The 27711-nt window shown below is 43.3% G+C and overlaps 6 protein-coding genes across 6 annotated transcripts; 5 read left to right on the forward strand and 1 right to left on the reverse strand.

Annotated features, from left to right (window-relative positions):
• Positions 1-1909: 1909 nt before the first annotated feature.
• Positions 1910-3664, forward strand: PHALS_00115 (uncharacterized protein; the record flags this gene model as incomplete). Its single annotated transcript, XM_024728026.1, has 2 exons — positions 1910-2431; positions 2594-3664. The coding sequence occupies 2 exons, from the start codon at positions 1910-1912 to the stop codon at positions 3662-3664; spliced, it is 1593 nt and encodes a 530-aa protein (XP_024572153.1).
• A 2884-nt stretch (positions 3665-6548) lies between these two features.
• On the forward strand, positions 6549-8774 carry PHALS_00116 (nad-specific glutamate; the record flags this gene model as incomplete). The annotated part of the gene is made up of 1 exon (XM_024728037.1): positions 6549-8774. One exon carries the CDS (start codon positions 6549-6551, stop codon positions 8772-8774), a length of 2226 nt encoding a protein of 741 aa, XP_024572154.1.
• A 178-nt stretch (positions 8775-8952) lies between these two features.
• Positions 8953-10836, forward strand: PHALS_00117 (uncharacterized protein; the record flags this gene model as incomplete). The annotated part of the gene is made up of 6 exons (XM_024728048.1): positions 8953-9013; positions 9068-9075; positions 9134-9280; positions 9339-9552; positions 9616-10118; positions 10168-10836. The coding sequence occupies 6 exons, from the start codon at positions 8953-8955 to the stop codon at positions 10834-10836; spliced, it is 1602 nt and encodes a 533-aa protein (XP_024572155.1).
• Positions 10837-10946: 110 nt separating this feature from the next.
• Positions 10947-12872, forward strand: PHALS_00118 (Uncharacterized conserved protein; the record flags this gene model as incomplete). Its single annotated transcript, XM_024728059.1, has 13 exons — positions 10947-11007; positions 11083-11111; positions 11193-11277; positions 11346-11448; positions 11505-11658; positions 11724-11789; positions 11867-11968; positions 12028-12135; positions 12194-12261; positions 12316-12460; positions 12524-12598; positions 12659-12790; positions 12867-12872. The coding sequence occupies 13 exons, from the start codon at positions 10947-10949 to the stop codon at positions 12870-12872; spliced, it is 1134 nt and encodes a 377-aa protein (XP_024572156.1).
• Positions 12873-18005: 5133 nt separating this feature from the next.
• On the reverse strand, positions 18006-19454 carry PHALS_00119 (Uncharacterized conserved protein; the record flags this gene model as incomplete). Its single annotated transcript, XM_024728070.1, has 2 exons — positions 18006-18967; positions 19031-19454. 2 exons carry the CDS (start codon positions 19452-19454, stop codon positions 18006-18008), a joined length of 1386 nt encoding a protein of 461 aa, XP_024572157.1.
• Positions 19455-21686: 2232 nt separating this feature from the next.
• Positions 21687-24496, forward strand: PHALS_00120 (Protein of unknown function DUF2003; the record flags this gene model as incomplete). Its single annotated transcript, XM_024728081.1, has 8 exons — positions 21687-21767; positions 21821-21915; positions 21978-22287; positions 22370-22438; positions 22520-23594; positions 23673-24159; positions 24235-24352; positions 24407-24496. The coding sequence occupies 8 exons, from the start codon at positions 21687-21689 to the stop codon at positions 24494-24496; spliced, it is 2325 nt and encodes a 774-aa protein (XP_024572158.1).
• Between the last annotated feature and the right edge of the window lie 3215 nt (positions 24497-27711).

A 27711-nucleotide genomic window follows, 5' to 3' on the forward strand; every position in this document is an offset into this window, starting at 1 on the left:
TTGCCTCTCAGTAGCCATCCCTGCACCTACTCGAATTTGACATTTCCCCGCAAGGGCCCTGTAAAGGAGCCCGACCCATCGTACCCTCAGCCTAGAGAGGGAGGAAATGCAAATCTCGGTACTGTCAGAGATTTAACTTTGAGAGTACTACGGTGCGGCTTGGGAGCTGAAAGATCCCTCCCCCTTCAGCTTTAGCTGAGGTGCATTGCCTTTGGCACGCTCGTTGAGCTTTCACCTCCTGTAACTTAACCCGCCCTCGCGACACGGAAGCTGTAATCCGCATTTCATCTAACAACTACCACTAATTGACCGATGTCGGGTGGATGCGGAAGGTCTGTGCGTGAGTCGCATTTATTTAGAGACCATAAATGAAGATGGGAAACGTTACTGCCTCTGAAAATCGATCTGCCATCACTGCCGCTATGAGCACTCTCGACTCTTGGACATTCTTCACTAATTCTTGCTTCATTTTGACGAATGAATATGAATTAAAACACGCTCGGTTTGTCGCTTAGATATTTCTAGTGCTGGGAATCGCCTCTCACACAAAGGCACTGCTAATTAATTCGTGCGGCCTTCCAGGGTAGAGACCACAAGCGTGGCGTGCTGTTGCGCTTGTGGAGACGGGATCCGTCTGACGAATGACCAGATTCATTCAGTCCAGAAAGAGATTTTCTTTATGTTGACCTTCAAAGAGCTAGACGTTCGACATTACCGGTCCCACAGTAGATGTCATTTGTGATGCTACCAACGCTTGATTGAAGCATTTCTCGATGACACTTATTAGTGTGTTTTCAATGCTGGATAACCGCTTCTGATCATTGACCCACCAGTTGCATAGCCTCATTAAGACCAGCGACACACATGAGCTTACCAAACGTATCTAGCTATCGCGGCGGTAAATAACAAAAAAACTTGTGTTCCATCCACACAGAGCGTTTTCTCGCGACTCGGGAGTCGGATCGGCTACTAGTGCTACCACGTGCAACGATATTGCCGTGCATCTCGTACAGAGTTGGATTTGACTCATAGTGTCGCATTAGCTCACGCACAGAGGATAATTTCGTTTGCTCTCCCCGGATCGGACCAGAAAGCCTTTATGGTAACTATATACTAAGTTTGCTCTCTAATTTAAGAATGACATTCGTATTTGAAATATTATGATCACCAAAACGCGAGGCGGACAGCCTACGTGTATTACGGACATCTGCTCGATATTCCGTCATCCTCATCAGTACTTGGTTCTTCGACAAAATTATGATGTGTACGTATAATATAATCTAATACAAACATTGTTGCTAGAGGCCGTCGCACCAAGCCGCGACTAATTGAAAAGGGGATGATGGAGATACCATTTGATAACAAGGAGGTATCGTACCTCCAACACTGTGGTGCAGTTGTCAATATACGATACATTGAGTAAGAGCATCCTTGCTCATGCGCAGTTAAGTCCTCAAAACTAGTTTTCTTTAAGTGCGTCATTATCTCCAAAAGCAAAATGTGGCGCGCTAAGTTTTAGCGTTCCCAACAATTTTGTGAGTTAAATGTAATGGGTGAATCCAAGCGTGGTGTTAATATTTAGTGATCTGTAAAGTAAAAGACTAATATACTACTTTTGCAAGACGATTTTTTTTCAGGTTTGTGACATCCAAAAAACTACCTGCATCAAATACGTTTAATAAGGATAATGAACAATGAACGTGACGAAATATACTTAATACCTTAACGTCGTTAGCACTTGATCAGGCTATTGTTCATCGCAGTAGCAATATTTTTCTTACGAATTGCTGAGCTTGCGACACGTGGATAGGCTGCAGGTTAATGGGTTTTCTGACTTAAGTACTCTTTTCACCAAAATGCTTCGTGATCCTTCAAATCTTTTATCACTCCAAAAGTGTCAAATAGCGATATGCAGACACGCGAAGCCGTCAAGACTACTAACATGTTCACCTTACTGGCAAAAAGTAGTAGTGTGGACAGTGATCGAATCAACATCAACACTACAAGCGACACACCCACGTCAACCACTAACGTGAAGAAAAAGAACAAAAGCAAGAAGAAAAAGACCACGATGAAATCGTCTACTTTGGAAAAAAAGACGTTATTCGAAGAAGAGATAGATCCGGCGGAGCTACCGCTGATACGACGACTGGAGGTGGCAGCATCAATATCTGACACACATGCGGCACTCGTTGGTTTACTAGGCTGGAGTCGAATTTACATACACACCGAGACAATCCTTACCTTTTTTCAAAGCAATGCTTTGTTTTTACTCCTTCGTAACTTGCTGCATTCACGACCTACTGCTGTTGTATTCGATAACCTCGAGTCTCTACTGGCTAATTGTCTATCACTCGAAAGCAAGGCCGAGTTAACAGAAGTCGCCGAGGTAGCACCACACCGACAGATGGCTGGAGAGGTTGTGGCGGCTGTGAGAAACATTACAGACCAATTGCAGGAGACAGTGGAAGATGAGAATGATATTAATATCGAGATTGAGAGAGCTGCAATGAGTCTTAGTCAATTAGTGCGAACTCATGCGCTCTCACAACATGGCGTGGACTTGGACTCACCGCTTATGAAGGATGTGCAGGATCTGGAAGCTAAGATTGTTCAAGTTACTAATGAAGATACAGCTGTGCGCGGCCATACCATCCGTGATTCGTTTCGGCGACGTGATCTACGAAGCGATGCGCTGTCATTGCATCAAGAGCGTCATGTGAAACTGGCCAAATTGGTTGAGGAATGTGTTCGTAGGTCAGAGCAACAGCGTGAAGTGAATATAGATATGGAGAATATGGAAAAACCTCTCGAGGAGACTCAAACAGCAGAGGATGAGAGTGTGATGCGATTGGTGACTGAGTCGTTACAGGATATTCAGAATCGCAAAGACGCAGAGCTTGTACCGCTTTGTGAAAGAAAGACAAAAGTCGAAACTCAAGTACAAGTGCTTCGTCAAAAACAGGAAGAACTAGAAGCTCAGTTACTGGTCATCAAAGCCGACTTGCAGCGCGCAGTTGGCGAGCAAGATCAAATTGAGGGCGACATGCGTGCAGTCGAAGAGCGCTTTATCACTGACACTGCGCGTATTCGTGCTGAGCACCAGGATATAATGCAGCGATTTTCTAAAGCACATCGTCGTCGCATTTTTACTACTGAAGTGACAAAAGTGGCGAATGAAGTACGCCAAGCACGACTTGCTTACAGTCAGGTGCATGCTCTGCGAGCAAAACTAACGGCGTGTGTCTTGCAGCAGCTTGAAGGCTCGCTTAACTATTTTGAGAGCGAGTTGCCTTGTATCAAGTTCATGATGTCTCGAGTGAACGAGAACGAGGCAAAGCTGGTGTCGACGCTTGATGAAATTGCTTCTTACAGAGCATTGGGTGTGACTGCCGTCGCTTTAGAACTTGAAAAGCAGATGAGTGAGATCGAATCGCATTTGAAAGAAGATCGAGATTGCTTGTCAGCGTTGCACAAGCGTGATAATGATCTTCTGGACAGTATGCATTGCCTTTTAACTGATCCAACTTTGCAAGACGCCCTTGTTGCTGTTGACGCAAAAGTCAAGCACGAATCGCAACGCATGATTGACTATGTGAGGAAGCTGTACGAAGATAGAAGTAATTCTAAACTTGTCTCCATGAGCAATGGATCTCAAAAGTAGAGCTCAATAAAGCCTGGTTTTTCGAATATAGTTCCCGTGATTATTGCTTGGTGGGTCTTTGCTGTATCAAACAGTAATCAAAGTAGTTTGGTTGATGGCAAGATTAATTAAATATCCTCAATGTCGACGCTTTTGAGACATGGAGAAGCAAAGGTGATTCAAACCCCACGTAAAATTTTCAGCAAGCCTTAATATTGAGCTGCATTTAAAAAGAGACGGACTGCACGTAGCAGCCAGGGAGGCCGCAGATAAAATGCCTCCAACCATATCTTACTTAGGTTTGTGCAGAATCAGGTTTACTTTATGCTTTCAAGTGCATCTTCAACAATAAGTTGATGTTTGCTGCTGGCCGAACAGAACCGCGCGAAGTACAATTGAAGCGATTATCTTTTTTCGCTTGAATTTGCAAGTGTAGATTGCACAGCTATCTAAAGCCAGCCATGCTTCTTTTACTTAATGCGTAATTTCTTGGAGCTCCATTCGCCTGTACCATCCTGCTTGATTATACAGGCTTGAGCTAACTCACGCTCCTGGGTGATATGGCGAATAACTGAGCATGTTACCGTAAACGTTGATTGATCTGGAGCTGACCACAAAAAGTAGCAGCTCAGCCATGTCTTGATGCTTCATAGTAAGTTGCTGTATCAAGTTTTGTTGATTCCTTTCTATTTAGCTTGATGAACTTGAGCTTGTACCTCAAAAGCTCCTTCATTCTTAAAAGAATCAATTGCAGCAAATTGCAGTGTTTCGTTCACTAGCATCAAAACATGAGACTAGGTATACAGTTGTTCTTGAGCAATTTGATATAATCTTGCACTCGACGACCAAGACAAGGAATAATCCCTTAGATCACTGAATTTGTGTAGCCCACATACCTGAGCCAACTGAAGTTATGACAGATAGAATACCACTATGTATCGCCTCGCATGCTGCATTTAAATGATGTTGCGGGACATCCTCTGTCGCCATCATTAGCAACCAAGGCCGTAAATTCGCTTCTTCGTTTTTGTAGAAGCAGCAATAAGTTTCTGCGTTAACGTCAATCACATGGTACTCAGCAGACTCGGTACTAACTTACAAATTTATGACTCCTATACATGCAAGGTTTTGCTATAGCAGTATAAGCTTTAAATAAAGAGCATTCAACTTTAAGAGCGCAAAGGCATTTCAGCTTCTTTGCTAAAACCGTAGCTCGACTCAAATGGTTGATTTATTTTCGCCGTCAACACAGCACTTAATTCTTCTCCCGCACATCCGGACTCTCTGCTTGCAGTTGCAGTTGGACCTCGCGGTCATCCCAATATACTGATGTGTAGACAGGGCTATTTCAAACTGCAGTTTAATGACATATCCTACCTAATATGTAAGAAATACATGGTTAAATACTATGAACTTTACTATGACTAAACGATTGTCCTTGAAGCTTTCGGTGAACGATTGGTTGCATTGCGCAGTGTTCAACATGTGGTTGAAGAGGACGCAAGTTCAACCGTCATTTCAAATTTTGAGCGCTGCATAATTGTGATTTGCGCATTCGAAAAAGTCGGTAATACCGACAAAATCACTACTACACATAAATATTTAGGTGATTTTTGGTATCTTATGTGCAGAAATAAAGCTGGTGAATCTTCGACAGCATTGATCATAGTACTGGTCCGCATCTATTTGTGATGGGCGCGTCCTTGATCAAGAAACTGTGCTGCACAGCTTTCGTGTTAAGAATCGTACATTTTTCAAGTCAATACAATAGCAAAGTTATTGAGCATCTTGATTGAAAGTGCAAACCTATCCGCTTATCTACGTCGCCACGTCACAGGTGCTTTGTGATACCCTCGAATTCGCACTTATCCCAGCGCCCAACGCACTCACAAACGTTTTTGAACTCATTCCTCATTCTTCTCTGTTCGTGACAAGCTTATAAGCAGACAAAGGTTTATCTGCTAAGATGTGGCAAGTTTCCCAGTTCCGAACGTTGCGTCGTGCACAGTCTACTATAAACAATCGTCCGGTCCAGCGGGCTATAACACGAGCTTTTTCAGTACGAAGCGATACGAATGTGGATATTAGCGAGCAGGAGCTACTTCTTGCGCTCGACAAATTTCAGAAGAATGCTGCTGGCAACACTGTCCCGTGGTTCCTCGAAAACATGCCACCCTCCTATTTTCGCACAATCTCGGAAGAAGATCGTCTGCAACATCTTAATGCCATCACAGCACTAATTGGAGCAGAGCAACCCGAGGTTCTTCTTCGCTCGCCGGACCAAAAGGTCTTTTCGCACTTTCGTTCGGGAGCCAACTTTCCTGGGCGTCTAGCCAATGTACTAGACCAGCTGCCTCAGACAGTTGACGGTGCTACACTGTCCCGTGTCAAGATCTTTACAGCGTTAGACGATTCGCTCGGCCTCGATATTTTTCAATTTGGACAACAAGAGCCCTTTTTAAACAAGACAGACGATGAGAAACACGCACGTGCGACGATCCAGCAAGTCTGCGCCGATATTCAGGCTGGTAAGTATGCCAACAATGCATCGTACCCCATCGCGGGTCCGCACTTTGAGCCTGAAGCTGTCGACGCCTTTCTCAAGAGTAGCAACACCATGTACGTGCAGCTCAGCAACCCGCGACGCCTTGTCAAGCAAATCGAGCTGTTCCACCGTGTCTGCGGCACTGAAGGCGTTGCCGTGGATGTGGAGCACAACTGGGAGACTCGCGGTGAAGAAAATAAGTACGCTTGCAGTGCGCCTCAGACCATGCTGACGATCGCTGCGTCGAACGTTATCCCAAAGAGTTTTATGCATAAGGCAGCTACGTATTTGGGTCTGTGCAACCTTAATGTGGTGCGCGCTCACCTGGACGTGGTCAACAACAAAACAGATCATGTTGCAATGGTTCGCATCTTGGTACAGCCTAGCGAGCAGGCTTTAAAAGACAACTTTGAGTTTGAATGGCTCAAAATCTCAGGAAATCTTAAGTTTCTTAAGTGGGTGGACAACCGCCCAATAAATCTTACACTACAGCACCCTGACCTCGGCATCTCACGTGCTGAGCTCATCTATGCTTATGGCAACATGATGCACGGCGTTCTGGCCAAATTGGACCCGTTTGCATACTCTCTCACGCGCATTATGGAGACACTCGAGCACGAGCAGCACCTGCCCTTTGCTTCGCGTATATCAGACTATTTCCTGACCAAATTCGACCCGCAACAGGATCGCGCAATGACAGACGCAGAGCAAGACGCGATTGTCAAGGAAATTAAGGCTGACATTCGTCGCAACGTTGAGCAGCAGGACGCAATCGAGTTACTAAACACTATGGCTGATGCTGTGCGCGGCACGCTACGCACGAACAAGTTTGTGCGTGATCGCTTCGCTCTGTCACTTCGAATGGATCCAAAGGTTATGGGCTATGGCACGGTAGGCAATGACACACCGTTTGGTGTGTTCTTTATCTACGGTCGTCGCTTCAAAGGCTTCCACGTGCGTTTCCGCGACATTGCTCGTGGTGGTCTCAGAATGGTCTACCCAGGCTCCACGGATGCACACGCGCTTGAAAGTGCTCGTCAATACAATGAGGCGTATAACTTGGCGTTTGCCCAGCAGCTAAAGAACAAAGATATCCCAGAAGGTGGTTCAAAGGCTGTGGTGCTTTGCGAACCCATCGTCGGACACGTTGGTGATGTCGCTCCGCGAAATTTCATCATTCGTAAAAGCGTCAAAGCCTTCTCGGATGCACTGCTAGATCTCAATACGACGGACGAAGCTGTGAAGAAAAACATTGTAGACTACTATGGCAAAGATGAACTTATCTATCTTGGTCCGGATGAAAATATTATCCCTGAAGATATTGTTTGGATGACTAAACGTGCGTCAATTCGTGGCTACCCAATTCCACGCGCCTTTATCAGTTCCAAGCCTGACGCGGGTTTTAATCACAAGGTATACGGTGTTACCAGCGAAGGCGTGGCCGTCTTTGCTGACGTGGCTCTTCGCTCTCAGAACATTGACCCCACAAAGCAGCCGTTTACGGTGAAAATTACTGGTGGTACAGATGGTGATGTAGCTGGCAACGTCATTAAGATTCTGCACCGCGAATATGGTAACAATCTACGCGTAGTTGGTATTTGCGATGGCACAGGTGTTGTCGAGGATCCTCAGGGTCTGGACATGGGTGAGTTGCTACGTCTTGTTAACGAGTCGCTACCTCTTTCGAGCTTCGACAGTTCCAAAATCTCATCAACAACGGGTGTCAAGTATGACATCGCTACCACTGAGGGCATTCGGGCTCGTAACACATTGCACAACCGTGTTAAAAGCGACCTATTTATTCCTGCTGGTGGACGACCAAATACTATCAACGAGAACAACTGGCGTGACTTCCTTGATACCGATGGCAAGCCATCATCAGGCCTCATTGTTGAAGGCGCCAACCTGTTTGTCACCCCGGAGGCACGTCAACTTCTATTTGACAACGCCGGCGTGGTTATTGTCAAAGACAGCTCGGCCAACAAGTGTGGTGTCGTTTGCTCATCGTATGAGATCGTCGCGAGCATGCTGCTCGAGACGGATGAGTTTCTGGCTGTAAAAGACGAGCTTGTTATTCAAGTGCTTGACAAGCTGCGATCACTAGCCCGCGTTGAAGCACAGCTACTATTTCGCGAATACAAAAAAGACCCGTTTTCGGCCCTACCGCCCGCCAGTGAGCGCATCAGCCGTGCCATCACGCGTGTACACGATGCCATCCTGGCTCACTTTGATGACGTGTGCGAAGAGGACAAACAAATCCTTTTCACGCTTATAGAAGAACACTTGCCGCCCAAGCTGCGCGAGCTGGCTCTAGACCGTGTGCACCAAAACGTGCCTACAGCTTACCTTCGCTCTATCGTGGCCTCAAGTTTGGCCAGCAAGATCGTGTACCGTGAAGGTCTGCAGTTCACAGAAGCCTTGCCTGAGAGCAATTTAGGTAAGATGGCTTTGCAATATTTGAAACAGGAGAAAAAGGTACAACGTCTTGTTGAGGACGTGCGCTCGTCACAGTTGCCAAACAAGGAAGACATTGCAGACCTCATTGCTCGCGGTGGCGTTCGCGCCGGTATGGACACGCCCAATTAAAGCGGGCATTAATTTATATGATTTTGAGTGATCAAAATAAATGAGCTCTTCCAGGGTGTTACACCGTTGTCAGTCATTAGATGTATTTTGATCAAAGACTATTTCAAGATTCACTGACTGCACTGCTGCACGACAAATTATAAACTATACTGTTTGTCATTGCCAATTTTTTTATATCATGGTGACCAGCGAGGAGCATCAGCGAAATTGTACTGAGAAACGCGAGGGTTTGAATGGAGGTGAGCAAGAACATTTTAGGAATCATTTTAACTTCATTAATAAATCTTGTATAGATGTTTCGGTACGGTGATCTCTTGTCGACTTTAAAACTGTTGAATTAATGTCATGCGTTGTTAAAGAACGAAAGCGCACCTGGAAAGACAAAATCACCGTCGAATGCAGCAGTACTCAAAGCTGGATTGAAGCCGAATTTGTCTTTGTCAGAGGCGACTACTCAATTGCGCGTACTGTGTCGAAAATTTGCCGCGCTTACAGAGAAAGTAAAGGTCAGGAAGGATCAACATGAATAAGTGTTCACTGTTACTTAACTTTGTCGGTTGTTAGGAGGAAACGAAAGTTCGCAAGGCTGCAGAACGCGAGATTCAACGACTTGAAGCACTTCTGGACAAAAGCACGTCACCTGTTGTTGCCTCTTGTCGAGCAAACACGAATGTTTACGTTCGTGAGCTTAAAGATACTCAAGACAAGTTGCGACAGGAGCTGCGCCATGAGAAAGAAAAGAACGAACGAGTTGTGGCAAAGGCGCTAGAGCTTGAGCGTGAAAAAAATGCAATATTGACTGCACAACCACTGCAACCAACTGCAACTGCTTATCAAGAAGATATAACAAGTAAGCATCAGACGGCGTGGGATAAAGAGCAAGTGTACAAGATTCAGTCAACACTGAAGCTTACAATCGAGGAACTCGAGGAGGAACTTTTGCGAAAAGAAGAAAATGTTCAATCGTATCGCGAGCAATCACAGCGTGATAGAGTTAGGATCAAAGCGCTTGAGGATGAAATTTGTGCGAAAGATGAAGCACAGAGAAGTGCACAAGAAAGCAGGCGACAGCTCGAGGCAGATCTACAGCAAGCTCAGACTGACATCACGAATGAACTTGGAAACATGCAGCGTATTCATGATCAGGCACAGGAAGATCGGGCGTTGCGGGATACGTTAGAACAACAAATAGTGACGCTGAACGAAGTGAATACTGCATTGGAACAGCGAAGTCGTGCACTCGTTCGGCGACTAGAGCTTTCATCGACTTTGACGCAGGAGTGCCAAGATCTCAAGTCACAAGTTCGCGACGCTGAATTGAAGAATGCGAATCTGGTTCAGACGGTACGTTATTTTAAGTTGATCGGACTTCGTCTGATTCGCATACCTACAGATTCGAGAAATTAAGGATGAGCAACGTAATCGCGACAAGGATTGGAAGGTGCGACTAGAACGAGTCAAGGAAGAGAGAGATCAGTTCAAGCACAACGTGAGCGAGCTTCAGGAAGACATTGCGTCACTTCAAGCTCAAAACTCTCTTTTTTCCGAATGGATGCTCGTTCGCAATGAAAATGCAATTGTTGCTCAGCGAGACGCATGTTTAGATCACGAGTCACTTCAACTTCGAAGTCGATCAAACTCTTCAATGGTAAAATTTAAGAAACCTTGGCCTTCAGAGCAAGCACATAATACCAATATTAGTAGAGATAGTACACACAGTCGCGTCACATTTTACAGCGAGGAATGTCGAGGTGATGAAACGCAGTATATGAATGAGTCAAGTACGCGACAAAGTTCACGAAAATGGAACGCAAGAACTCCATGTGGACATCAAATAGCGCGTCAGGAGCAAGTTACTCCTCTACCACAATCATCTGATGATAGGAATCGACAGACGTCAATCTCGTCTTCATGTTCTGCTGCTACAAATGGAGTATCCTCCTCCGATCATGAGCGATTAAAAACACTTATGACTCGCAATCGTGAACTGCAGCGACGACTACAACAAGAAACTATGGCTACACAAACTCTCGAGCAAGAGATAACATATATGACGTCATGATTTAAATCAAATCTAATCTAATTTCACTATAGCATACAATTTTGCCAAAAAGGGTGTACGCAAATTCTCGTATTTTAAGTCCGATTTACACAAAACGTAAGAGATTCAGGATGTGTCTACGAATGGCTGGATCTCTGGCGCTATTGGTGTTGGTGATGGCGCTTGTCCGAGGTGATTAAGCTTCTTTGCATACTGTTGATTATAATTATGATTATGATATTTTCTATCTTTTGTTTTACGTATTAGCGCAAGAAGAAGACGAGTTTGACGTAGTTGTAATGCATTTCAAACGATGAATCTTTCTTTTCAGCACAATGCACTAATGTACAACAACTTTCTTAATAATCATAAAGCAGGAGACGGCAACACCAGAGTCATCACACTCGATGCCTGCTCGAAATTGGACTACATTAGCTAAGCAATTTGTTCCTTTTCAAGATCGTACGTGCATAAAGTTTAAGTGAGTAATGTCCACTACTTATGTCCATAAACTTTTGTCGATTATCTAGCAAATAAATTTGTCATTGAAGCAAGTTGCTGGGGCTTTGGCATTCTCTATCTGCTAGTCTACTTCGTCGGAAAAGTGCAGAACCGCAAGATTGCAGACAAATGGTACGTTGCGAAAGGCATATTGGATAAGAAAGATCTAATTCACCTCTATGATGTAGGTTGGAGAAAGCAGAACCTTCCTTACGTACCCAATTTTCGTATACAGGATCGTCAATTCCGAATGGAATAGGTCTCATCGAAGAGAGTCGCACAAATTTCAAGTATTTCTGCACGGGCCGCCGATTTTTGACACGCTTCGTCGCAGACTTGGAGGTACGATTTGAGTGAAGAGTCTCACATTTTGAAGTATTTCGTGACTCCGTTTGACATATATGCAGCTAAAATCTCGTCACGATTTGGTCTCGCGCCTTTATCGCGTTTTTGTGCCTACGTCAGACTATTTGGTGCGTATCAAACTTAAACTTGCTTTATAATTATTTGTAATTGGCATCATGCTGTCATGAATGTTCCATATACTAAGACAATTGACGTTGGACTTCACGGAGATATGGTGGACCCATTTATTTTCAGTATAAGCAAGAAATTGGGCTTCACAGCACTCTCCAAGCTATTTCCTGAGCTAGTACGTTTTTGCTATTTTGTGTTTGAATGATCGCGGGGGGTAATGACTGAAGTGCTTAGATTGAAACGGCAAAGTTAGTTCCGGTCAAAGAAGTTCCCGAGTCAATGTGGGTTGTGACAGACTGTGCTGAGATCCCCAAATTAGCGCTAACATACTCTATTAAGGCGGTACGTCTTGCAACTTTGACATTTTTGATTGTGTGACACAACTTATCAGCTATGTCAGTCGCTTAACGAGCTCGAAGACTTTCTTGAATATATTGTTATCACGGACATGAATAAACAACCGATCGTGTGAGTACTTGATTAATACTGAATTTCCTTATCTGAATCTGACTATTTTAAAAGTGGTATGCCAAATACGCAGAAGAACATACTACGAGTTCGGTTCAAACTCCAGGTTCGCTCGAAGGAGCTGGATATTGTCAAGATGCTCCAGTTCGTGTACGCTTTGATTGACGGAGCAGGAGCCACCATCAAGTTGTCGCCTAATGTATGGTTTTGTTTTGCTTGCTACACTCGACTGGCGCTTACTGTTTATCGTTTTCATGAACAGGCTAAGCATAGCGCGATTAAAAGGCGCGTGAAGATCAAGCAGGCGCTTGACGCTTTGGTTTCTGCCAGAGAAGACGTACGTTGCTGATAACTTGTTGGTAAGGGTCTGTCATATTGTTAATCAGTGCTATGTTAGGAGCCCACCCGTCCTCAAGCAAAATTAAGTGAGAAGAAGCAGAAAGAGTACGAAAAACTCTCTCATGAGGAGCAGCAAAAGATTGACGCTAAGAACGAAAAGAAGGCTACTCGCAAGCGCTTTAATCGCAAGGTACGTGCTTTGACGTTGTTAATTGATGCAATGGATACTACATTTTTTGATCTCATGCTTTGTTCTTTGTGAATAGAAATGAGTGCACTTACCTTTTCGGAGCTGGCTGTACGAAAATAGGATCTGGTCGTACTAGTCAATAAATGTCTAGCGCTTTCATATCAATAGAAAATGTGAAATTCTGCAGAGTATGCAAGTGTGAAGTGTAGGTTAATGTGATTTCTCGTCCCTCTGTTGAACATTGTGGGCTAAGTGGTGCTTATAGCTTTTGCCTTTTTAACTACTATACCGCCATAATTCTGCAAAGCGTTTTTTGGTTAGATGTTTCTTAATCATTAAATTATGACGTTTTACCATGTCAGGAGCTTGATCAAGCTTTTGGCACGTTGAATACCAACATCTTCATCTGTAGCTAGAAATGACATCATAAAGACAAGCCATCTGATTGTATAAGTTTATATTGATGAGCTCGTGTTTGAAGGTGACAGAAAGCCTTATTAAGTTTCTACTGCTTTTGCAAAAAATATCTCAAGCAAATTTGTCGCGTTCAGAACAAATTTTAGACATAATCATCAAATCTACTTTGCATACTAAACTATCGAATAAGGAGAGCTTGGTATGATGCTATTTTTTTTAGAAAGCAGAGTCGAATTCCTTTTAGTGACAAGAATAGAAGTTTTTTGAACATCACAAGGTAATCCCGTTTTATGATATTTTATTAAGGTAGACGGCAGCAAAATTTGTAACGGGAGTACGACCAGATTATGCTTTTCGTGCAGCCCATATCACCAGTGTTTTCTGAAAGCTGCAATAATGGATGATCGATGTCGCGATCACAGAATTAGTACGAGCAAGAAGTTGACCATGATTAAAAATTTTCGTCGAAGCAGGCAATTTACATCTTTCTCATCTATGTCTCATGACAGTTATTGCATAGCTCTTACAGAGATAATGAAAGAGATGGAATCGCAATCGAAAGAATTAGTAGGAAAACCGAAATACAGCACTTTAATCAACGACTTCCATCGCAATTTCAGGCTGTATTATCGTTGCCAAAAGTAGACTTAGCACCTTCTGCATTTAAAGAGCCCAGGGCATTCTTTGCCAGAACTAGCGGAACACTTGCGCAATGGATTGAAGGTGCTCCAAAAAGGATGTTGCCAACAATACTACCTTTTTTAAATTGATTTCGAATGCTTAAAGATTTGGGTCGTCCAATATGACTTAGCACTTTTACTGGTGGAGCCGGAGCCGATATCCATCAACGCACGATCTAGTTCTTCTTGCATCAAACAAGCTAATGCTGGGACTTCCTCCCGAGCCAAGTACATTTATTGAAGCTACTCTATTTGGTGCTCCGTCGAATGGTGTACATTCTTTCATAACTTCAATATTGGCATTGCAAGGTGTTGTGGACATTATGATCATTCTGCCATACGTGAAGCACAAAAATGATACTTATCTACGCTTACTGAAGGTTTTATCCCAGTATAACCGAAAGAAACTTATTCTGGATGAAGTACTAGAGCCCGCTGGAGTCGGTGAAAGCAGGTAAAGGATTGCCGAACGGGATTTATTCACTCTGTTTAATTGCAATTGAAGCCTACAATGATACTATCGCGGTATTCGCTGAAGTATCGAACGACATGCATCTTAACGCGCAATCAGTCGGGTATGAACGTTTGGAAAGAGTCTCGAATCGATTAAGTTTACTTCAAACACAAGACTGCTTGACGGAATCGTGGGATTTCTCAATCGCTAAGAGAAAATCATCTCCGTGGTTCTAGAATAACTTCGCGTAGAGCAAGAATTATCAACGTGAGAGAATCCTCGAGCAAGAAACGGCACGGTTTGAATAATGCCTTGACTATCATACTAAATATGTGATATAACTCTGACAAATTTATTGGTTAAAGCTTGGAAAATGCAAGAAAATTTAAAATTGTTGTACAGCTTCCCACTAGCTTATGAGGGCATTGCTAAAATCGTTTTGAATAATCATTATTAGTCTCTACTAAAAGTTGAATGTGAATCATCAAAGTTGAAGCACTCATTCTGTAAGAACAGATGCTGAACGAGACCCTGTAGATGCATCAGTTCCAAATCAATGCACCTTGAACTTGGTATTTTCTACGCTGAAGGTGAGAGGTCTTGGATCTAGCTGCGCTTGCAAGATTGGTGTAAAGTCGTCCCGACGACCAGCAACTCTTCTGCCTATATAACTAACAAGATGTCCTGAAAAAGCAATGTTTGCCGGCTTCTGAATCATTTCGACAAATTTTGAATAAATGGCCATCCTGACGGAAAAGATGATACCATTGTCGAACCTGGACCTTATCTTAATTTTTTTTCAAATTGTCATCATGATATCAGGCAGACTGTTCAGCCATGACTTGCATCAATACCGACGCCAAATTCCTCGACCTCATTTCCCTTTTACAATGTCGAAAGCGACACAAGATTTATTACGCCAATTATGTGCGTCGTAAATTTCGCACGACAATTTCAAAATACAAGCCGATATAAACTGACATCATTCACATCAAGACACATTTTCAGCAACGATAGCAAACAGGCTGGATAAATATAACAGTGAAACATATAAACGACGCAATCGATTATCGGCGCTGACTCATATACACTGTGGGCTAAAATTTGTTGTGGAGTTATTTATCACGAAAAAGATCATTTCTATTTGCATTGTGATCGGAAATGAGTGCATACCAGCCTACCACGAATTATGCTACGTCACAATAAGGCTGATCTATTTAAATGAATGATAAATACAACGAGCGGGCTCAACAATTTTTGAGCTCAGGCAATAAGGTTGAGTACTGACCATTTAGTCAGCTCAGCTCGGGACAAAACTTGAAGTTTATGAGTTATACCCTTACGTCATTTCAGATATTCATCGAATGGCCAAGCTATTCCGTGTGATCATTGAAAAGTATAGAGCGCGTTACTTGCTACAATCAACAAGAGAGATACGGTAGGAGGCCTCAAAGAATGACACACAGCTAATCTTGTCTTGTGCGACGACAATACGTTGCAACTTTTCCAGGCGAAGAAGGGTGAAAAGTGGCTGACGGAGGAAGACTTGAAAAGGATGTGAGGGACACAAATGGGCTTGACATCCTTGACCGTTGCGGGGGCAGCACTAATTTTGGTTGACCTGTCAGAGGAATCACTGCGATTCCGATCTACGGAGGAAGATGTAAAGGCAGGCACATGCTGGTGGTAGTTTAGCAGCAAGGTTCTAAAAGTTTCTCAGCACCCCAGCCATGGCTCTCCTCGAAGTGACGATGTTTCATGCTCATACGAACATGATCCACCATCATACCCCAACGACTCCAGATTTGTACAAGGATGATTTGTGCGAGTATTGGGTACTATCACTAGAATAAATCTACGCGGTGCATGTCATTCGACGTTGCAATTCGAAAGAGTGGTGACTGAAAATTCATTTGTTTCGCCTCAGCCTCGAATATTTGTCGCTAAATATGATGCATATCGAATCTGACAACGCAAGAAATGGATTGCTGTCGTACTAGCGCATTTATCCGATTTGGAGCACGTAAAATTGAACATATTCGAACCAAATATTCCATCGTCTTATCGATCTAACGGACCGTAATGGCAAGAAAACGAATACACTTCAACATCTACCAACGCCTATCGTCGACCAAATATTCATTTAACATGAAGTACAGATTTGGTGATGCGAATGACAACAAAATTGATGCTTGATCGCTTCGAGCGACTATGCTATCAAGATTGGCTTGAATGCTTGAATTCTAAACGGATCCTATTATTTTCTAAATTCATAACCAATAATTGTATTGTCTCATTTTCCGCATTTTCTAAAGGATACTTGAAATATATTCGCGCATCTTGATAAATAAAAGCGCTAGTATGTTTCAAAGCACAAATACATAGAGAGTCATAGCAGCTCAATATGAAAAGAAGTGAGATTCAATCAGCGGAATAGAACGGCTACGAAGGGTAAATTGTGCATGTAGTGTGCACAGTGTGAATTGATTGTCTTATTTGAATGTGCCCGGCGACCAATGTTGCAAATATAAAACATTTTTAAACAACAAGCTAGGCAGCACAAAATCTAATTTATTGAGTCTTTCTTCAGAACGTTTCCAGGAAAGTCGATTGGCTTCGTAATATAATTACTTAAGGTCTACTCGCAAGATAAATACATACATTTGTGGCACTGCACAGGCTTAAAGCTCAACTCTCGGCGCTGATTATGCTACGAATGAAACAGTTGAAGTCATGCCATTGGAAAAGCTTCGCTTTAGAACATCATTAACCAGTACTTTCGGGACTTTTCAAAATGTCTTTGACGATCAGAGACATTGTGTATCTTAAGACGTTTTTCTCCACGCAGAACTACCACGACGTGGTAGTCGGTCGGCAAGTGCAAATTTGTTGATGCTAAATAACAACACGAGCAAGCGGGTCGGTGAAAATGTGATTCTTAATATTCATCGCTTTGGAAAAAGGGCGGCTGTTTGGAAATTTGTATTCTGATCTGATAGACGTGGCTCTCAAGAAACCTGACATTGAGGTGCAATATGACGAAACGTATTTCTCTCAAATGATTGATACTGCAGGAGAAGGACGCATTTCGCTCTGAAGACGTAAGCAGTTGAAAATAAGGGCACGCATCACTATGAAAAGGGGTATAACTATCCAGGTTTTAACGATTGACTGTAAAGTCATCCAGATAAATGAATATGATGTACAGAGAGGGCAAGATCCTTCAAACTCTTTGGGAGTTATTATCGTGCACGGTCGCTTACGTTTATAAGTGAAGGCTTATGTGTCACCACCAAACGAACTGTTAATCAAAAGGCGTATCATGCGATAATTATGCGAATTTACTGTCTAGATAGATGCCATCACATGATGACCAATTGCTGAACTTTAAGTTACAATGCCTGGCTGCTGAGATAAACCTTATTCATATCAATATTGTATTCAACTGAAGTCATATGTGGCACCATATTCCTCCACCTATGGTAGTGCAGATGTCTTTATCTACATGGCCTCATTTAGCTTCTGCAAGCAAGTTTACAAACAGGACTTTGTGCAATTTGTCAAGCTTTAAGCATCTTTAGCGTCGAACTCCTCAAAATGTATGCATATTGCAAGTGAAAGTCACAGTTTGACTTAATGACACGATGTACGAACGTCATTAGAATTAGAGAATGTAGACCGGCTTGACGTCGTCAGGTGAGAATTCATCTTGGGTGTCGATACACTTGATCATTCCATCTGCGTGACTCTGTGTAAGAAGCTCGATGCCCTGCTTGCTGTAAACTCGGCCATTTGGAAGTACGAGAGGCGGGTTACGCTCGTCCATCACACTTTGCGTTACACGACACACCAATCGCGAATGGGGGTGATACGCAAAAGGAAGGCCAGTGCATAATTGACTGCCAATTTCGCTGCATGCTGGACAAATAGGCACAACTGACTGAGATTGGAAATACTTGCGCTTCTTGCTGCCTGTCGCATCAGCTAATTTGTCCTTATCTTCGGACGCGACCGATTCCAGCTGCAATTCATCGCTTTCATTTCCACTATCTTTAACAACACCATCACTATCTCGATTTCGACGTTGTCGCTTGCCATGTGCTCCGACCTTAGAATCAGCATTGCGTGTGAGATGACATGCTCGTGTGTTCAGCGTTGACAGTCCCGTGTACAGCGCAATACACAGTGTCGGTGGACTGTGCATTCCATAGACGTCATTGAATGTTTTGCGAAACATCCTCTCCAAAGTCACCCATCTGTCCGTAGCAAATACCTTTTCGTATGCCTCAATGCCGCACTGATGAGGCGACTCGAACGCCAACGTTGCCATTGCAATCTGAACTTCACTGATAGCAGCGTCACGAAGTGTTTGTTTGTCTGATTGCATTGCAAGTGGCGTTAGATAAGTGCGTGCATGCTGAACGGCGTTCAAGAGCTTGCGAGCACGCACAAGTTCAATAAAGTCCTGCATGCGCAATTGAAATTCTAAAGTCGACTGCAATCGTCGCAGTCGCGAACCATTTTGCAAGCACCACGTAATTGCATGCTCTGTACGATGAGCCTGTAGGTCTTTCAGCACCGCTTGACATTCTGCATGAACCTTGTGGTCTACCAAGTGATCAACACCTATACAATACACGATATTTTTAGTATTCTACTCATTTCCATTGCTTAGTTACAATTTAGTACCTTTTGTTGTTTCAATAATCTTGGCACTCTCGAAATATCCTTGACTTAGTAAAAAGTCAGCTATTAGTCGGTCATTTAGTAATTTGTTCGCTTGGCTCAAGGTAAAGGAGTCACCGACTGGTTTAGAGTCTTCCAATTCTTTTAAGTGCCGTATGCGAGTGACACAGGTCTGCAAATCTATCTCTTGCTCGATTGCATTGTTCTTGGCACTTTGCTTCAAGTCTTGTAGCTTTTTTTCTAACTCTGCTAGCTTAGTAATGGCCGTCTCGATGTCTATGCGCTGACCGGGCTGCTGGGGATTATCAAGCGCCTCTATTTGCGCTGTAGCCTGCGCCAACTCACGCGTGAGCTGCTTATGATACAGACGAAAGTTTTTACTGGCACCCTCAAAGGGCACTCGCACAAGCGGGTGCCCTAGCTCCATGGAAACTGATGTGAGTAGTCGTATCACGTCGCAATAGTGGTGATTGCAAATACTTCTGATCCCCAAGAAGATATTTAGAGACGAAGAACAACAAAGAATAAGCGAGGGCTATTTTACATTTGTGAGACATATTGAAAAGTATTGAAGGACAGACAACGAGGTTTAAACGCTGCGGGATGGTTGGATTATACTCTGCATAAAATTTACTAAAAAATTGAAGTGGTATTCAAAGACCAGTATTGCAGTCGACATCATACAAATTCCTTCTAAAGTATAGTTAACTTCCACAGCATGACGTGCAGCATTCGATTTGTCGATCTTCTTCACGGAAGCTGCTTTATATTTTGCAGAGTGAGAAACTTGTCAGCTGATGCGCTAGGGTTTACATCTACCTTTATTTATGAATTTTATCCACAACTAAAGTTTGGATTCCGTACCTTGTCTTACTCCGGATGGAATCCTAGACAAAAAATCACGACAGCACAAGTGTGTGAAATTAACTAGCTGGCTGAAATAATTCTATATTGTTGATAGGAAACACATGTGCGAATCTACACTAGACAGCAATAGAAAGGGTTGCTGTCTAGCGATACGCGTTAAAGTATCGAATTGTGAGAGGAACATGGATGGGCCCTGACAGAGTCTCGCTCCGAAAGCACAACTAGCTTGAACACAAGATCCTTTTCTAACTTGATATCTTCCTCGTGCTTGAACGTAACCAACGTCAATTAGACTTCACACCAAAACATCTCATCTTTTCATCTATCGTAATAAATAGGGTGTCAGTATTGCATTCATCAGCTGTAATATCTCAGCTTGGGGACTGAGCGAGATACCTATAATTGCAGCACGTATGAGTTTTTTGCTGCCATGTTAAGAATACTTCCGTGCTGACATTTTGCTTTTAGAAGTTCAGAATTTAGAGTAAAAATCAATTGTTTTGTCCGCTTCATGAACGTCTACATATACAGCCTATTCATCGATTAAAAAGCAACATCTTCTCTTTCATTTCTACAAAATTCTACCTCATCTCGAATGTCTCTGATAACCATCAAACGTTGCGAGAATAAGTTGAAAATGCGTCGATCGGTGAGGAACAATTTTCAATTCGTACCACACCGAATTTTCTTGCATGTAAGTGCATACGTTCGCAGAATGCTGCAGTGTAACGGATACTCTTAAAACGAATGCGTTTTGGGATCTGTTGATCTTAATCCTTGTATCGATGACTATGGCGCATCGACAAATTTGGACTTGCGTTTCTCGGAACCACGCTGAAATAGTTTCCGCGTTAAGAGACACGATTTAAAGAAAAGAAATCGGAAACTGTTTTGTGTGCTGCTACTTTTTTTGACGAATTAGGTACACGCATGGCTACTAGATAATATTGCTGTGTTGGAAGCGAGCAGATGAGATCAACACGAATTTTACAATTCAAGGACATATAAAAAAGAGAAGAACATGTTAATATATTTTTCGCTGTGAATTTTATTCTCAAAATATTATAAGGTAAGAAGAATAGAAACATGCAGCTTAGTCTTGGGGACGTAGTTCGCTTTGATCTCGCGCTATACACTATACATCTATGAGGTGAAATTTTCCTTCAGATGCGCGTTGATTCTCTCGACTACGTGGCAAATACAAACTCGACATACAATTATTCGAATAAATTGGATAAAATGATGCTAACAATCTATAAAGTGCACCCAATTGATGGCGACAAGGTGGTTTAACTAGCCATGTTAAAAGTCGGAGATGTGCAATATAGTTGCGTAGCGCAAAATTGCGAGCACTTCGTTTCATGGGCGCCTTACGGGTAACATTGCGAATCAAATCACTTCGCCGTTTGCCGATTGGAAAGGTTCAAGAGATTCATGAGTCCACAAAACTTTGTGCAGAGCAATTATCGGAATGTCTGGAAAGTTTTCACAGTTTGCGGTACTAAATATTTACGAACCTTTCCTGCTAACATTAAAGTTAAAAAAAGGAAATGATACCTATTCCTTTAAAAAAGCTCTAAAAACCATCATTCCGATCCAAGTCATGCGCAATGTGTTGAAAGCGGTGCGGAGCGACCAGCCGTCCCATACGGAGCAGCAGAATATCTCGCGTCGCTTCTATACTGCAGGCTCAAGCCCTATTGCATCAGTTTCTCGTTTCTCGACTTTATCAATGTTATATCATCTTCCTGGATCTCCTCGCTCGGTAGACTCATCTTCGTGCTCCACGAGCATGGACGACGCCATTGGCCGCCTCTTTACGCAATATTTACCCACATATTTTGACTTGCTGGAAAAATATCAGTACCAAAAGGTTTGAATTAGTACTCACGCTGATTCTTTGTCTGCTACTCACATGTGGTACAGGCGTTGCTGATTGTGAAGGACGAAGAAGATAGTCAATGGAAAGGGTGGGATGCTGTCAAAGTCATGATCAAGCTTGGGGCGTCATGTGAGAGCACGTATGTTATCAAGATGATAATCTTATTATCTACAAAGTATTAATTACCTTATCTTACTTAAGGTACCATTCGATGAAGTACTTGGAGGCAGAATTGGTGCAGACAAATACGATTGAGCAAATGTATAGCAACTTGATCGTGCTCATGAAGTACTTAGCAGACGAGCTTAAGCCTATTGTGACGAAGCAAAGTCGACACTTCAGCATACATTCACCTACATTGAAGAGCAATAGGAACGGTAGTGGAACGACAATTGAAGGTCAAGAAATTATAAAAGAAGAAACGGAATCTACGCGATTGGCAGAGATTGCAATATGTGGTGATTTGAAATATTACGTTGACTTGCTTACACAAGGCGCGGAATTTTTCTCGGTGCGTACGCTTACCGAGCTTTTAGCCATTTTGTATCTACTGATTGGTATGAAGCTCACCTGTTTGCGGAACAATTGGACAGCTTCGGGCTCCAACAATACGGATCTATTGTGGACTGGCACTTACTACTGTCCCACGTGATTATCACAATGTACGAACAAAGTTCTTACCAATCCTTCAAGACAGTTTTATATAGTTGAAGTTTATCTTCGTTGTGCTTATGACAATTCAGATGCTGAAGCAAATCAAATCCATGCTACCTCGCTACGACGCTCTAGATCACCCACTATTAAAGACGATGAAGCTTTCGGCCATGGAGGAATTACGAACACTGCACGCTGCTCTTCAGTGTGAAATTCAAGTGGCAGAATATGATTTCACACGCTCAATTGTGGCGTTGCATGGGCTTAAGTCTCAGTTGCGCTCTTGGTGTGACCATATTGATGCTAGTTCGGACTACCCCTTGTTTGAAGGCGATGATACTGGCTATATTGCTGGATGTGATGACGAAGGCATGCTGTTGGATGAGTCGGATGAAAATTATGACTTTTTATCAGATTCGATTTACTCCAACGCAAGTTGTCATTCTACCTCGTCACTTGTTCGAGGTCATTTGCTCAATCTAAGTGTAAGCTGTGATTCACGTGGTGTTAGTTGTTCAGCGCAAGGTGGTCGACACGTCAATACAGCTGACGATCGTGCCGATGAAAAATCCTCGCTTGAGAACAACCAATCCGGCTTTTCGTTGACCAGCAGCTTTAGTCCAGCGTCATCTGAGACCCAAAGTACATTTAGACGTCTATTTTCACACAGCAATCTACTACGACGTGGTAGTGGGTTGGCATCTGCGCTGCCAAATTGCCGTGGACTTGTACAAAAGCCAGGCGATCCGTATATAAATTCAAAAAGTGCAAAGTCGTCGATGCCGAACAATGCTCTTGAGCAAGCGATCCTGGGTGTTAAAAATGGTCTCGGATGTAACGGAGGCGGTACTGGCGTATCGCTGGGAGCTCAAGGTACTTCAATGGGTGGAGGAATGGTGCTCGGAGGCACAAACTTAGTGGCAGCTGAAATGATGGCATCTTCAATGAAAAAACAAGAACGTGACGACGGGTTTGCTTTGCCTGTATTTCAATGGTCAAAGAGGTTCTATCGCTCTCTCGTGGCTAAATTTACGCTTTATTTTCATCAGTGGCTTGATTCTTTTGAGAAAAAGACGGATCTTTTCACATTGGAGCTAATGCGATTTATTAAAACGCCTCTTGGAATTTCGTATCTTGGACTGATGGACGTATTGCTATCACGAGGTTGATGACTGTTTGTAAACATGAAGTTGGGGTGCAATTTTAAACTAACCTAATATTCTGACTGAACCACTGCTACAGCTCAGCGTGGAAACGAAAGCACATTTCGCGTTATGCTGATTTTAGAGACGCAAGCACTTGAAAACAAGGGCACACATTACTATGAGAACGGGTATCGGTGTCCAAGTTCCAGCGATGCTTTATACCGTCGCTCAGATAAAAAATATCAGGAAGAAGAGAGCGATCAAGTAATGAAGCAGAAGGCGATTGTTTTAGATGAACCTTCAAACTCTTCCGGAGTGAATAGTTCTGCACGGTCGCCCAGCAAAGGCGTGGCACCACTGATTGACTATCGCCAATCAAGTGACCAAGAGGCGTATCACGCGTTGTTTACGCGAATTGACCGGGAGGAAAATGAGGAGCAGAATGATTTTTCTGAACTTTGGGGTCTACGTAGTTGGCCAGCAGTTTTTTGTTATCCAGAAGAGTCACCGCCACTTGATCACTGGCCAAACATTATCAGTCTGATCATGGATAATCGCGCCACGATTGACTCGGTTTGTCCCGTGTAAGTTTTTTGTATAAATGACAACTATACGCACATGCGTTGCCCCATCTGATGTATTGCTTTGCGCTTGTATAGTTTTCAGCATTTTGAACGACGGTTAAAGACAACATATTATCTCTCGCGTGTAGATGAGGCCATGTTTCTTGTGCTCCTTGCGAAGGAAGGAAAGAAGTCGAGCGAGAAAATTGCCCAGGTAAGGTTTGTGTTAGATCTCACATTTTTGCAAGAAATGCTGACCTTGTAGCAGGATTTTATGCGAACTGTCACGGAAAACTTGCAGCACTTAGGTGTATTTGCACCTCGACTTTCAGCTTTGGCTTCGGCATCTTCAGTGTAAATTTTTATTGAGATCTGCAGCTAAGTCCACGTTTCAAGAAGCGAAGATTAAATTTTGTCGTAAATTAAGGCTTGGCCTCATCAGGAACGATGTGTTAATGGTTCCATCAGCGTGCTGTATCCTCAACACAAGAGGCAAATTACGCTTTGCGGAACACGGTACACCTGTTTGATGCGAATTCGCAAAAGGGAATCCAGTGTATGCATGTCAAGCTGAAGAGCTAGGCACATCGAAAGTTCTTGCGCTATTTGCTGCAGATCGCATCAGCCTAATTATCTCAATTTTCGGACGTAGCCGAGTTATCGTCCTCATTTCTGCCGCTGCATTTCACCGTCTCGTCATGATCGCTTGCAAAATGTGCTCTAGCCTTTGAGTTACGTGAGATGGCATGCTCGTATGTTCAGCGTGGTGTGCAATATAAAGTGAGATATACTGTGCATTAAAAATACTTTTCAACAGCATAGATCTTGCCGTGTATCTCAGCCAATGTTGTCATGGAAATCTACATTATTGTCCTTCGGACTGCGAGCAAAGTCAGAGTGGGATACCATCAAGAATTATTATGATAAGAACTCGGTAGGAACTGTCTCCTTACGTCAAAACTTAAATTATGAAAAGTGCACGATAACTTGTAGACAATCCCTCTGAGAATAAAACACGAGCTGTTTAATCACGTGTCCTCGACATGCTTGGAAAACTGATGTCTATTGTAAGGGGGTAAGGAAATTGCGGTATACATTCGACAAGAAGCGATCACCAGGTATGAAAATGTGCTGATGAGACCCCCAGAAGCCCGACCGAACGTTGGAGCACAAACGGCACTCCCGGCCATAACAAGCTCAAGGGTACAAGCTTTTCACATGTCAATTTTAATATACAAATGATGCACGGAGAACATATGTGGGAGGTAAAAAGAAGTCAAGCTTGAGCACTGTACCGCTGCGTCGGACCAGACAAAATATAAAAGGAAGTCGCGTAAGGCCATTGCGGTCATTTGTTTTACAAGAGAGCATTCGCAGTTGTCATTACTCCAGTCTGCTGATGGCGCGAACGATGCATGGCCGTTTATGGAGTCGCCTTTCGAGAAGAAGAGCCTGATCAACAAGCTGAATTTTTGTCGATGCATATTCAAGTCACGTCTAGAAATGTCTGTCGTTGACAGTAGGGCGCCCCGCGCTCACTGGGTGTAGTCGTTTCCCCACGGACAAACCAGAAGGCTGATGAGAAACAAAACGTCGGTTCAGTGAGTCTTGACGCGCCTTACGCAGGGGAAAACCGGTCCGAAGGTGACGGGTGTCTTTACACCGTCGGGCGTTTAAACGCTGCCGGCAGCTCGGAGCTCTCCACCCTCTTTCTCAGCATAGCTAAGATCCATTGGCTCAGGTCCGTCCGATAAGCTCTCAGGATGTAAATTCCAACCAAGTCGTGTCGACTTAAGGCTGAATTTGGTATTCAATACCACATTCACCGCTTCTTTTGAAGAAGACGGATACACAAGGAAGACTTTTATTCTGGCCACACCAATACGGAGGCCCTCCATAAGTGGGGCTAGCAATTTTATGCAAATAGTGAAGTAGCTTAATCGAAAAGGAAATCAGGCCAATTTTTTGTAGCTGCTAAAAAACAGTTTTTGAATGATGAAAATGTTAACCTTATTTATATTAAGAGCAAAAAGATTGCGCGGGATTAGAAGACGGAATCAAGCGATAAGACGCAAAATGCAGGGAAAGTAGATAACTTTGAAAAATAGGATGAACAGATGATGATGATTGCAATTCTTCTCGTTTCCGAGTATTGTCATTTAGTAGCTTAGCAGAATGGACTGCTTTGCTCCTAGTAATACGAACAATAACGGCAGAGCAATCTACGATGCGTTATGACTGATGCAGTTTGGTGAGATCGTTAGCGCCAAGAATCAATTGCAAATTTTAAGATGACTTAGTGAGGTTTGGCTTCTCGTGTCGAGTGGTAGTCGCATTCTAGTGCACGAGCTTTGAGCTTCTCGTATACTTCATCAATCTATGCCTGATTAGGCGGCGAGAATACTCGCAAAAGCTGCAGCTTCAGTTTCGTTGTGGAGGGAACGCCGCTTCGACCGAAGTACCGTGCATCGGTGCCCAATCTCGCGCTCGCCCCCGAGCTTGGAGATAGCTAGCGCCACGAGCTGTTGCTCGTTCTGGAGCATTGATGACGCCATAGCCATCTCGGCTTGTCTTACCCAGAACATGACATTCTCTCCATCCTTACCCTCGACTGTCATAACGCTCACCACGAGCGGCCTGGGTCAGGCAGAGTTATCCGTCGTCGTAGGTGGCTTCATGGTCGCAGTCGACGCCGACAGCTTCTACTTTCACAAAGCACTTCGATAATTTAGAAATGCCTCTAGGCGCACGCTGATCGCTTCGGGACCGTGCGAAACTAGGTGTTCCACGCCCTGGGGGCCAAACAGGGACACCAGCTTTTTAAGCCCGTCCTTCATGCCCTGGGAAAATTAGGAGAATTGCTTCATCCTCATGAAGAATCAGTCGTAACGACTCATGCGTGATTGACTACGAGTGCTACCAAGTGCAGTAGGGCTGCCGTAGCTCTTTGCTTAAAAAGGCTTACTAAGGACTCCGACCTAACGTTCTATACTTGAACCAGTACGAGTGTAGTGGATCATTTCCAATTGTACCCAATACCAAAACCCAAGGCGACTGTACTCTTCCGTTCAAGATTAGAACTGCATTTATTTGTTTTATTTGCGGAAGAGCCACCTATGTCTAATACCATAGGTTTTCCGAAATAAATAGAAAAATTTCATTGATACGCATAACTACTGGCAGTTCCGCCACGTAGTGGCCTTTTGTAACGGTGTAACCACACCATTGTGATCACATCGACTGAGTAATCTACACCTTTGAACGGTCACATCATCTTGTATGACCCACCCTTTCATAACAGGGTACGTGTAACCCGGTTTCTTCAGGCCTATCTTACATGCAATGGGATCACCGTACACCTTGCACAGAGAAAGCCAAGCAAGTATTGATCAACTGCATAAAGGTTTGATTCGTACGCTCTATATAGAAGTGGATCCAAGACTCCCTAAAGTACCTTGTTGTTATTTAAGAAGCTCATTAATTTTAAATACGACTAATTAGATTTTAGGGAGAATAAAAAATGCCCCAACTTTTGCCATATATAAAAAATATCCCAACTTTTCAAAAAATAAA

The sequence above is a fragment of the Plasmopara halstedii genome (genome assembly GCF_900000015.1).
Source record: "Plasmopara halstedii genome assembly, contig: Scaffold_110, whole genome shotgun sequence".
Classification (NCBI taxonomy): domain Eukaryota; phylum Oomycota; class Peronosporomycetes; order Peronosporales; family Peronosporaceae; genus Plasmopara; species Plasmopara halstedii.